The sequence below is a fragment of the Desmodus rotundus genome, chromosome 2, assembly GCF_022682495.2.
Source record: "Desmodus rotundus isolate HL8 chromosome 2, HLdesRot8A.1, whole genome shotgun sequence".
In the NCBI taxonomy this organism is placed as follows: Eukaryota; Metazoa; Chordata; class Mammalia; order Chiroptera; family Phyllostomidae; genus Desmodus; species Desmodus rotundus.
The window spans coordinates 148,646,673-148,659,014 of record NC_071388.1 but is presented as its reverse complement, the minus strand read 5'-3'; the positions used below and the strand labels follow the sequence as shown (position 1 = coordinate 148,659,014).

The following is a 12,342-nucleotide window of genomic DNA, read 5'->3' as shown; positions in this document are numbered from 1 at the left end:
CATCCTTCAGCATCCCCTATGCTTTCAGGAAGTGTCCTCACTTCGAGTAGTCCATTTAGGGGAAGAAAAACGCTAATGTTAACAACAGCATGGGTCACTGTGACAGGTTTCCATGCTAAGCCTTGCCTCTCCCTTTCACATCCAGATGCTGCCAATGATGTTTGTTGTGTTCTTGTTCTAGACACTTCTGGACATGGCGTCAATACATCTGATATGTATGCAATCCCTAATACCTTAGAATATGGAAACAGAACTTACAAACTGATTAGTGCAAATATGACTTGGTACACAGCACTGGAAACCTGTCTGATGCACGGAGCTGAACTGGTCAGCATTGCAGATCTGTATCACCAGTCCTTCCTCACTGTCATCCTCAACCGGCTGGGACGCGCCCACTGGATCGGACTGTTCTCTGCAGATGTAGGTGCCCTAAAATCCCGTGGACAATCCTTGCCTGCCTAAGTTCCATCTACTTCCTCAGTAATATAGCCGCTGAAATTACCACAGAAAAAATCTCCTAGTAAATGTAGAGTTAAGTCATTGGGTTATACAATAAATACTGACCAAACTTATGAGAAGCCTATGACCACAAAATAAAGGTGTGTACCTTTTAAGAGTAAATATCCACTTGCTTAATTTCTGGAAATGAATGCCCTTCGAGGTTCTATGAACACTTCTGAGGAATTTCAGATACTTCCTCGTGCCCTGGGACACATGCTGAACCCCAGCACTCGCATGTGGGTGATCGTTGCATTGAAGACATCCCCCCAAAAAGTGAATCATTCTTCCTGCCTAGAAATTTGGTCATTAACTCCGTACCCCTGACATTTAACAGATAGGTTATCTTTCTCCCCCAAGGATGTGGTTTGGAGAGCAAGATATTTTGATTTAGCTCTCTTTTCTCTTTCATAAACACATTACACACTCAAATTGGTGAAAGATCCATCTGTTCTCTCCCGACTCCGGTGCTGGCGCCCAGTGTCAGCGCTGTAAACGGTCTCCTGTGTGCCACGTAGAAATTCCCTCCATAGGCACTGTGTGTAGGTGGGACAGGTGAGTGTTGTTTTCTAAATGCAGATGAGAACTCACTGTGCATGCTACCTTTAAACTTGCTTTTTGTCTTTCATGTACTTTGTACAGCTTTCAATGTCAGCACCTAAAGATTGAGCACATATAAGGCTATACCACAGTTTGTTCAACAGTTCTATGAATGGTCATTTGGTTCTTCCCAGTTTTCACAATTACACACAACGCACGACAAATATCCTCGTGCAAGTAGGATGAGTTCCCAGCAGTGAAGTTTCTAAGTACACTTTAAATTTTCGTGAGGAGTGCCATTGCCCTCCAAAAGTTTGCACTAATTTCCATGCCAGCAACAGTGTGTGGTAACACCTAGTTTTTTCACGTCCTTGCCAACACTGAGTAAGTCAAAGTTTTAATCCTTGCCAGTGGGGAAGGTGAGAGGATGGTATTTTGTGGTGCTTTATTGTGTTTTGATATTACAGGACATTTTAACTTATGTAGTCTATTTTTGCTTTATGGCCACTGGATTTTCTATCAGACTTGGAAAGATTTTCCCCACACCGAGAGTATAAAATGTTTAGCCAAGTTTTCTTTAGTACTCTTATATGTTCAATTTTATGTTTGAATCTTTGATCAGTCCAAAATTTATTTCGGTATAAAGAACAAGGTGTTGATCCAACTTTACTCTGATTGCTTGCTGGCAAATTACGGTGGCAAGGAGTCGAGGATTCCCCAAAACTAAAAAAGAAACCTCCTGTGGCAGATATTCCTTTTTGTCAGGCCATGTTCACCAGCTGTCCCAGACCCCTGAAATAAGAGTGTTAGGAGGGGAAATAGAAATCTATATGTGAAGTCAGAGATGCTCACACAGTGTTGGGTGATGCCACCAGCAGTCTTGGTGAGGAAATGATGGCTCGATTTCCCTCCACAGAATGGTCTCAATTTTGACTGGTCAGATGGCACCAAATCCTCCTTCACCTTTTGGAAAGATGATGAGTCATCTGTGCAGGGTGACTGTGTTTTTGCTGACACCAGTGGGCGCTGGAGCAGCACAGCCTGCGAGTCATTTCTGCAAGGAGCCATTTGTCGTGTACCTACTGGTAGGTTCAATCCCATTCAGCTCCAGAGTATGTACCATGCACGTGCTGTAAGCAAGGCTAAGCAGGAGCGATGGGGAGAGTGGTAAAGAGTATCTGCCCTCAAGAAGCCTCTGGTCTGGTAGGCAATATCCAGACGAATAACTGTTATACTGGGCAGGGCTGCCAAACAATATGAGAGGTGGCAAGTGTTGTGGGGGTTAGCAGGAAAAAAAAGCACATCGTATCAACGTGGAGAAATATGTAGAAAGAATTTTTGAAGGACTTGACTGTGGAGATCGCTCTTGAAGTATATGAACAGCGTAATGAAGGGACATGGAGAAGCATTCTGAGCAGAGAAGATTGGGCAAAGACATGGAAGGAAGGAAGAATGGGAAATGGATAAGGCAAAGCTGGTGTTGAGATTCTCCTGCATCACACGTTATGGTTAAAGGACAGGTAGGAAATCAGGCTAGCAATGTGGGTTAGGAGCATGGGTGACCTTGAATGCTAGACGGGGGCTTGATGTTTAAGTCAAGGGTGAATAGCATTCTAGAGTCATAATAATAATGGCAATGATGTTTATATCTACATCACGTATATATTTAAATGTTAAAATGATAGTAACATTTCATTACAGTGAAAGTTCACCTTGTTAGGCCAGGTAAACTTTATTTTAAAGATGAAATAAATTCAGAGCATTAAATAGCTCCTAGAAGATCTCACAGATGCCCATCAACAGCCCCAGGAGTAGAAGCCTAGTCTCCTCGCTCTCTGATGTGGCAGTTCTCACGTCACACCAGGTCCCGTTCCCGTGACTGCTGCGGTATGTGTAGAGCTCCTTAACACTGGTTGGTTCCTTTTCGCATCTCCCTTTTAGTAAAAGTTCATTTATTTCTTACATTCTGGATATTCTAAGTCAAATGCCATGCACATTAGGTAACTTCAGGTAAAAATAATTCAGGATGAAAATGTAAATAATAATTATATATATTAGAAAAGCCAATTCTGCTTCTGAGACACCATAAAAGTTAGCCTTCCCTTTCAACAGCATTGCATGTATATTGAATGCTTAAGAAGCATGAGGCACTAGCTTATTTAAACTTCTCAAGTTGTAAAAAAGACGTTGCTGGTAGCTCTCTTTTGTAGATAAAGAACCAAATTGGAGGGAGATAGGTATCACGCCCACAGCCACACCCCCAGGATCTCAGCATGGGTGTGTCTGGTTCTCCTGCGTGCCCTCTGAGGCAAAGTCCACCCCAGTTTCCCTGTGTTGTGATGGTACGTTATGTTAGTTATGTTGTGTTTGTTATGTTATGCTATGCTGTGCGATGCGTTATTGAAGGCATTATTTTCTCTAGTGGGTTGATTTGAAGTAAGGGTTTGCTAGAACTGTAATATTCAGCACTGCATGCAACACATTGTGTACATTTAGAATTGCCTTTGGCCAGCTTCACTCAGCCGCCAGTATTTGTATGAATCACATCCTTCAATGTGATACGAAATGTAAACTTGGAAGTCAGCCAGCCTCACCCGGGCAGCACCCAAACTAAGCCTATGAAGATATGCAGTAGTATGTATGCCCTGTTACGTGTGGGTAAAGAGTATTTCTTCCAGAAATGCTATAAACCAGTCCTAGTTTTGTAATATTTATATTAAATGTAGTACCCACTGTTCAGGGTATTATCATGAAAGTCTCATTACATATGTGTGTTTGTCTTGGTCTTTCATATAACATAATGCAATATTTATCTCATAGGAGATAAACACCACATGAAATCATAACTGATTTTTATTTATAGAAACAAGACCATTTGGACACCCAGAGTTGTGCTCAGAGACATCTATTCCCTGGATAAAATTCAAAAGTAATTGTTACAGTTTTTCTACAGTCCTAGACAGTATGAGTTTTGAGGCTGCTCAGGAATTTTGCAAAAAGGAAGGTAATTCTTTTGTGATGGTAAAATGCTTTCAATGTGCTCCTTGATCATTTAGTAAACAATGTAATTTTTTTGTCTGATTATTTGGTGATTTTAGCAGCAACAAAAAAATTGAAAAAAAATACAATTGAATTTGTTTATTTGGGGGATGGCTAATATATGAAACTCAATGTCAGTATAAAATTTTAAAACCTAAGATGATGTCTCAGAATTCTGCACTTCCCCCCACAGAATGTTCCTTTTGAATGTATTTGAATTACAAATTTTTAATGTTCCCTAAAATTAGTATTCTATGTTTTCACTTATTTTCACTTCCGAAGTACTTATATCTCTTATATCTGTATTATATCTAATAAATGTGGTTTTGCTTTAACACTTTAATCAAAAATCACTTACATACAATGGAATTTTTCAAAGCCTGAGCTTTACAAATTATGGACAGTATAGGAGACATTTTAAAAGTTTTGTGGATATGTGAACACAAATACTTCTTCATTTGCTGTTTGTCTCTTTTATAGGATCTAATCTTTTAACAATTAAGGATGAGGCTGAAAATTCATTTCTCCTAGAAGAGCTTGTTGTTTTTGCTGCTTCTGTGCAGACCGTCTGGTTGAACGCTCAGTTGGATGCGGGCGGTAAGTGCCTTGTGTGGAGAAGAGGACAGGGCAGAAATAAACACACGTGGTCCGGCTGATGAATGTGGCCTCTACGAACCAGAAAACTCTCAGATGCTGTGAACAAATAGCATGAATCTGAAAGCCATTTCTTCCAAAGACAACATTGCTAACCCTTTTCTCTATACCCTCTTTCCCTGTGAATCACCCCAGAATACCCCAAATGAATACAAACGAGTTTATCTACATTAAGAAGCTTGACTGGAACTTTATGTTCACAGGCTTGGTCGTACACACTAAAACCGTATTCACTTGAAAATACCCCAGGTTCCTAAATGTTTAAAAAGCACAGTAGAGTTAAGGAAACGTCTCAGTGTGAAATTATGCAATTAGAGTTATTTGTTACTCATAAAAACCAGACTTTGTATTCAAATGATTGTGTGGTATTCTTTCCTTTATTTAAATGATGGCTATTGAAAGTACTTGTAAGGAAAAATATGTAAACTGGTATGGACAGCTTGTTCCAGTGGGGTACCAAGGTAGAGGGTGCGTCTCCCTGCCAAGGAGGCTATTTCAATCATGGATGCTGTTTCGAATTTCTAGCACATGGTGATAACAAAAAGCTGACTGAATTTTAGTTGGGTTTAGTGTTGGTTTTAAATCCTTTTCAGACACTAGACCTCATTATTGCCTACACGTGGATGGACTCTCCCACGGCCCCACCCACTGGTACACCCCTGGCCTGCTGTTTAAAGAAACTCGCTGTGAAATTCTTTCAGAAAGTGAGCCATTTTGTAATGATATGGATGTTAGGACTTCAAAGGATTTTCTTCTCTAGGTTGATTAGTTTAGTTCATTAAATAATTTCTTTAAATCACTTATAATGATAAGAACTATTTCAAAATCCAAACTTATATTAAGAAACATTAGGATGTTTCCTAAGTGAACTAAATTAAAATGGAGAGTTCTTCACAAGGCAACATTACTCATACCTACCATTGGGTGTTGAGTTCATAACTGCACTTACTGAGTTAAAAGCATCAGATAAGGAGTGAATCCCAGTAAATGTAGGAGCTGCTTTCTATGGTTCACTCCAGTCTTAGCAGGCTTGACAACCATGTACATCATCTATCAGTCGGCAATTTCCCCACAGATAAAACCATAAAGTGGTCTGATGGGACTCCCACAGCCTGGTCAAACTGGGGCATTCGGAAGCCTGAGATGGACCCCACCACACTCCATCTGTGCGTCGCCCTGAGCGTCCCCACAGGAGCATGGCAGTTATCTCCGTGTCAAGAAAAAAAAGGATTTATATGTAAAATGGAGGCAGGTGGGTAAAGTGAGGGGGTGATTCTTTATTTTGATTCCACCCTGACTATTGTTGACCCACCTCATTAGCACTTAAGTTTTTAAACTCCAAGAATTCAGGGTGTATTCGGATAGATTCTAATATTATCCTCTTGTTCTATATCTGATAAGTCATAGAACATTTAACTCAAAGGCTGTGACTTTCTGGTGCCACCCTAGCTGTTAACCTCATAAGGACAAAAGCAGTTTACATCAAGCAGGGAGAGCTAGAAGTCTAAACCAACAGTCCTCTTTCTGACAACTGCTACTGAGAATTACAAGGCTCGTCTTAAAGAAATACAACCTAGCTTTAGTCGTCCTTGCAGAAAAGTACATGTGATTCTCTGTCACATGCTCTAATATATCGTAAAAGACATATTTTAACTTTATCTTAAGCTACATACTTAGTTTTTAGTGATAAAAGAATAATTTTAGAAATCTAAGCCAGAAAATTCTAGTCTGTTGCAAACAATAGCAAAGATTGCTTAGACAGGGCATTAATAAGGAACATTAACAGTGGAAAGGTAGTTATAATAATCACAACAGTTTCTAGGTGCCGGTGTTATAAAGACAGCTGGAGACGGCTTCACGGAGATGAGGCCTTAGAATCCCAAAAGAAGAGAATAGAGGGAAGAAAGCATATATTGGACACATGACTAAAGGCAGCAATTGAGAATGAGCTGAGATTGGAGCAAAGAGCTCATGTTAGGTGGTGATGGGAATTAAATTGAACAGTAATGTAGGATCCAGGAAGAGCTGAACTTTGCGTGAAGGAGACAGGGACCCACTAGGTGCTCCGTGGACACCTTCAGGGGAGTCACATTCACCCAGATGTAAAGAGAGGTACTTGTAATTTGAGCAATGGAACTAAGAACAAAGAGGGAGAGTGGAAAAGGGAAAAGAGAATCATCAGACTTTGGAGACGGATTGCATACTGGTAATGAAGAAGAAAAAAATTGGTAGGTGTGGGCACTAATGTTTGAAACCTAAATAGTGAGATTATCAACTCTGTGTGATAAATAACACGCCCAAGTGACCTGCAGCATTTATGTATCAAGGACAAATCAGAGACACCTCATGTTTGTACAGGACTTTAAGCTTCCTGTGATACACAGTGTCTCTTTCATCCTTCACAACAACTTACAGGGGCAGAGGAGCAGATAGAACATTCCCATTTTACAGATGAGAAAAGTGCTGTCCAAACTGAGGCTACATCGAGGATTACAGTCCCAATTTTCCGTCTACCGGATCCTTCTACACCTTCTCACTGCCTCCATTCTGAAATACTCTTTCTTCTAACACTCCTTAAAGTATCTTCACACTCACACACATACACACACAAAACAATACTTTTCCATTGTATTATGCAAAATTATACAATATTATTTTTAAATTGCACAGACAGGGCCTTTTTAAAGATAGCATTTTGCTACTGGTAACAAGGATGATGTTTCTTGTAAGTCTATAGGAGTGAATGGGCATAAGCAGTGCACCAAGGCACCTCCCGCTCACAAATCCTTCACTAGTCTTTTTCTGGTCACTCTCTACGTCTTTATCTAGATCTCAAAAATAGCAGAGTTCAAATTTTGAGATAGAGTGTACTTGAGATACATTTTTACAGTAGAAAATCCTTTCACTTTTTGGATGGAGGAGGTATTATTCATTTCTCAAGATTCTTGAAAGCCCAAGTATGACTAGAGGTCGATGCTTAAGTCCTGGCATGAAGGCGGGAGGTTGTCACTGCTGGACAAACCCCGTAGCAAGTCCCAACACAACTGAGTTTCCTGCAGGCGGGGACTATGCTTTACTCACATTTCCACTGCAGCACAGTGCTGAGACGAGATGGGAATTCTTTGGCTTAAAAAAAGAAAAACCGGCAATGTATGCGTTTGTAAGCAGTAGTAATGATTACAGTAAATCAGGGGTCAGCGAACTTCACTGTAAGGGGCCAGATATAAATACCTGAGGCTCCGGGGGCCATGTGGTCTCTGTCCTGCTGCCATTGTAGCATGAAGGCAGCCACACACAGTGCAGAAACGGAAGAATCTGGCCGATTCCAGTAAAACATTACTTATAAAAACAGAAGCGCACATTTAACCCATGGGCCATGGTTTGCTGAGCCTTGCTATAAACCTAAATAGTGAGATTAAGTAATGACATAAGTAATGGTATAAGTAATGACATAGTTCTGCTGAATGAAAAGAAAAACTTCATCTCGCTTTTTTTTGTACTTGATTTTAGGTATTCACGTGGTAAAAGAACATGTAGGAAAAGGTATGTTTGGAACTGTAGAGAACATTTTGATTTTTTTTTAGAAATAATAAAATAGAAAGTAACTATGTCACAGTGTCTATAGTACTTCGTTGTCATTGAAGTTTTCCTTTTTTTCATCTTCTGTTAGGACCAAGTCACAGCCTTGTACCGCTCGCGGTAGCGCTGACGCTGATAATCCTGGCCGCGGTCTCCACGCTTTCCCTCTGCGTGTACAAGCGCCACAGTGGCGTCTGCAGGAGGCTCGCAGACTTTGGGAGCCCCTACTACCGGACAACCGACTTCAGCGCAGTGCGTTTGGAAGAAAACATTCTCATTTCTGATCTTGAGAAGAATGAGCCACAGTAATGAAGTTAGAGAATGCCAGAGCCCAAGGACAAGGAAAGAATTGAAGGGAAGCTGCCTCTGTTTTTTCCCTTACAGAGCAAATGCCACTTTAGTGTAAGTTGTGTCATTGTTTTAATTATTCTTAAAATGATCACTGGTTTTGAATTGTAACCAAATAGATGGGTGTTGATTTATTCGTTTCCCCACCTGTGATCTATTCTTAAAAAGGGGAAATTACACAATTAATCAGAAAACAAGAACTATTAAGAGAAATTCCCTATTGAAAACTCTCAAACGTGAATAATAGCTTTTGCAAAATGTTTTGTTAAAACTAAGCTATTTAGACATTTACTCACACTCATTCCATTAAAAGAGAAGAAGTAAAACAAAATTTAAAACCCTACACTTATACAAGAAAGGAAAAGGAAGAAGCTTCTGAGAGGTTTCTTGTTTTTGAAGCAGTCTCTTTTTAATTCGATCCGTTTTTGAAAGATACTGATTTCTCTGCTTAAAAGTCACCAGTTCTGGGCTCTAAACTAATATTCAGAGTGACATTCATTTTCATTAGTCCTAACTTCTCAGACTAAAGGGGAAGAAAATTTACTTTTCTTCAAATAGTAAGTTCTTGGTTAGCAGCATGCTTTTATAAGCAACCACACAATGTGGCCCAAAACCTTCAATCACTAATTAACGAATAAGTTTGATAGTTAAAAATATCTTATATAAGCTTAAAAAATTTATTGAGATCTTTTAATAAAACTCATAGGTTTTATTAAAAACTAAAGGTGTAAAGTAATATATAACACTCCTAATAACCAAAAAAACCATAAAATGTAATTCGAATTTAAAGGAAAAATTGAAGATCTGAATTACAGTCCCATTAGAAACAGACTCAAAAACGTGTTGAAAAGTGCTCAGTAAATTACTCTCCAGTAGTAATCTAGATGCCTTTGCCATCTAAATGAGTTTATTTGGAGTGTTCTAGTTAGTAAACCATGGCTCTGGGGAACTGTCTCCATTTGTGTTAGACTAGTAAGTGTAATGGGTAAATAATGAGTAAAAGCAGGATACTGTCCATAAATTTAAAATCACAGATTTTATCTGCCTTCATTAATTTCTGATAAAGGAAACTGACTTCATCATCAGTATTTAGGGTTTACTCATTAAATAAATGTTTATTGAGTTCCTATCACGAGCCAAATGCCGTTCTAGAGCCTGGAGGTACAGGGGTAAGCAAGTCCATGAGCTTCCTGTTTTCATGGCACTTCTTTTCTAATGAAGAAAAACTGACAGCAAACCAGTAGAGAAATGCATGAGTAAAAAATATGAGATGGTTATGAAAATTAAGTAAGGTCCTGTGATAGAGGAAAAACTGGAGGAATGCCAGGGCCTCCCCAGAGTGTGCACTTTAATTATTGCAACCAGCTGCCTCAAAACTAGTGGCCACTAGTCACAAGGTGGAGCTCCGAGAGAAGGTATGAATGAATTTCCAAGTGGAAAAGCATCATCTGGAAATACCATTTGAAGGGCACGCCCTCAGAAGGAAGTACCCGCAGCCTGCAACGGTTACTACAGCTTCCAAAAGCAGCTTTTTGCTCCCGCTGTGTGTGTAGTTTACACACTGGAACGATCAACGTCCATCATTTTTGTTGAGTTTTGGAACTTTATTTTTTAAAAGATATTATGTCATATGACAGTTGTATATTTATGACTCAAACAAATGATTGGCTTGAACTAACCAGATGGTATAAAAGCCCAATTTAATAATCTGTCATGTGAAATTGAAATTAAAGTTCTGTTCTTTTCAGTGGACTTGGTAAAAAAAAAAAAATACTGCTCATCAATTATCCTTCCAGTCAAGGTATATTGAAGTGGAATTGTCACACATAACAGTTTGACAAAGTATGTCATTCGTGAAGTGGTCTTGCAGACAGAAACGGTACCGCTTGTCAGTGCTCTGTCCTTTGATGTTACGTGTTGAACCACGCCTTCAGACACCGTCCCCATGGACAGATCATGCAGTCCTTCACATTACCGGAACTTCAGAAATAGAAAGTACTGAACTATTCTCGTTTGTGCATACATGTGCACTTTTAAACTTTTTTTCATATCTATTTTTAATCTGAACTTGATTTCATAGCTACAGCATGAAAAGAAAAAAGCAACAGGGTCACAAACTCACTCACGCATAGTTAATGCACCCCCCTCTGAAAGAATCAATTAGTTTCTATGACTCTGGGTAACGGAAAATCTAGGGTTTTCTCATTAAATCCAATGGCTCTTCCAATTCCAACAGTCTTGCAGTTTCAATGTTTCTTTTATTGAAGGTCCACTCCCTATCAAGCATGGATTAGATGGTCTATTTAGATAAACATTCAGTCTTTTGGAGTTTCCTTTCCTTCCTCAAAATGATGGTTGGCTATATGAGAGCGCTGTGGCTTGTGCCCTGGCGGCACTGAGAAAAGGGGACGACTGACTGTGGGTGTGTATTACCTGGTGTCCACTGAAGGTAGTTGTCTGGCCCCACTCCCAAGAATTCTGCTGCCACCTGCTATGAAGCCTGTAGTTGGTGCAACCTGTAGTCTATTCTCTTTGATCTGGCCCCATCCTTACTCTCCTTGGCACCAGCTAACCCCAGACAATTGGCTGTGACTCCCATTCCATTCCCTACATGAACACTGCAGTTCTTGGCTACAAGCCCCTTCACCCCTGCAGTAACGAGACCCTATCCAGCACCATCGGCAACTCTGTTAGTACGGGAGGCTAAATTCTGTAGCAAACAATGCCAAAATCTTGATGGTTTAACACAGCAAAGATTTACTTCTCATCCACACCGACATGGGCTTGTAGGAGTGTTGGCTCTACTCAGTCATTCAGGTCCAAGTTCTTCCCTATAGTCAGGCCTCCATCTACAAGAGCCTTGGAGTCCTCTACTGGGTCTCCTACTTCTGCCTACAAAAGAAGTTAACTTGACATCCATGTTTGGTTAATTATGTAGCTTCCGTGGGCTATGGAAATGCACTCTCTAAATAAAGTCTTCAAACTGAGGACACACACCCTGAAGGTGCATAAAGATTTCTGAGGGACACAGGGACATGAGTATATTGAAGGAGTTTAGTTTCCAGAATCTTTAACCTGCATAGGTTTAAGGACTGATTTGTGTGAACATACCCCTGAGGTCATGGTGTGATACCGGTTCTTATTTCCTACCTCTTTGTACAAATGCTTGTCTCTACTTTAAAAAAAAAAAAAAAGACATGGCTTTCACTCCAAATCTTACTGTGACCTCTTACCTTGAGAAAAGCCTCCATGACACCAAACAGAGAAAAAAAGTCAAAGTAATGATGTCAGTGAAGCTTTTTAATAAAGGAATTATCAACCCAGTTTACAGCTTCATGTCTTTTCCTGTGTTCAAAATGCGCTCCTACATTTTTCTGCTCAGGGTGAAGTGATGAGTTAGCAATTCCATGTGGGGTATTCTAAGTTAATATGCACTGTGTAGTGGAACAGCAGGGGCGAGAGCCGCTTTGCTTAAGACTCTGTCATCCAGCCCCTGGAGAGAAAAGCTGGTGAGAGCGAGGACAATGTAGATATTGATAAGAACCTGATGTCTTAACTTTATCCTGGTAAAAAGCTCATGGCAAAGCTCTAACTTCTCTCTCTTAGATTTCAAAGCGAGGGTGAGTATTAGCGTACTTACTGAATTGAAAAATAAAGTCAGACTTTTTCCGAACATTGTCTTAT

At 39.9% G+C, this 12,342-nt stretch overlaps 1 protein-coding gene across 1 annotated transcript in view; it reads left to right on the top strand.

Moving 5' to 3' along the window:
- Nucleotides 1–11,858, top strand: part of PLA2R1 (phospholipase A2 receptor 1) — a 104,188-nt gene extending 92,330 nt beyond the window's left edge. Inside the window, 8 exon segments of the mRNA XM_024579825.4 lie at nt 182–420; nt 1,955–2,123; nt 3,902–4,042; nt 4,558–4,674; nt 5,807–5,983; nt 8,242–8,274; nt 8,402–8,607; nt 8,609–11,858. Of these exon segments, the coding sequence (XP_024435593.4) occupies nt 182–420; nt 1,955–2,123; nt 3,902–4,042; nt 4,558–4,674; nt 5,807–5,983; nt 8,242–8,274; nt 8,402–8,607; nt 8,609–8,716 (1,190 nt within the window). The 3' untranslated portion in view covers nt 8,717–11,858.
- The last annotated feature ends 484 nt before the right edge of the window (nt 11,859–12,342 follow it).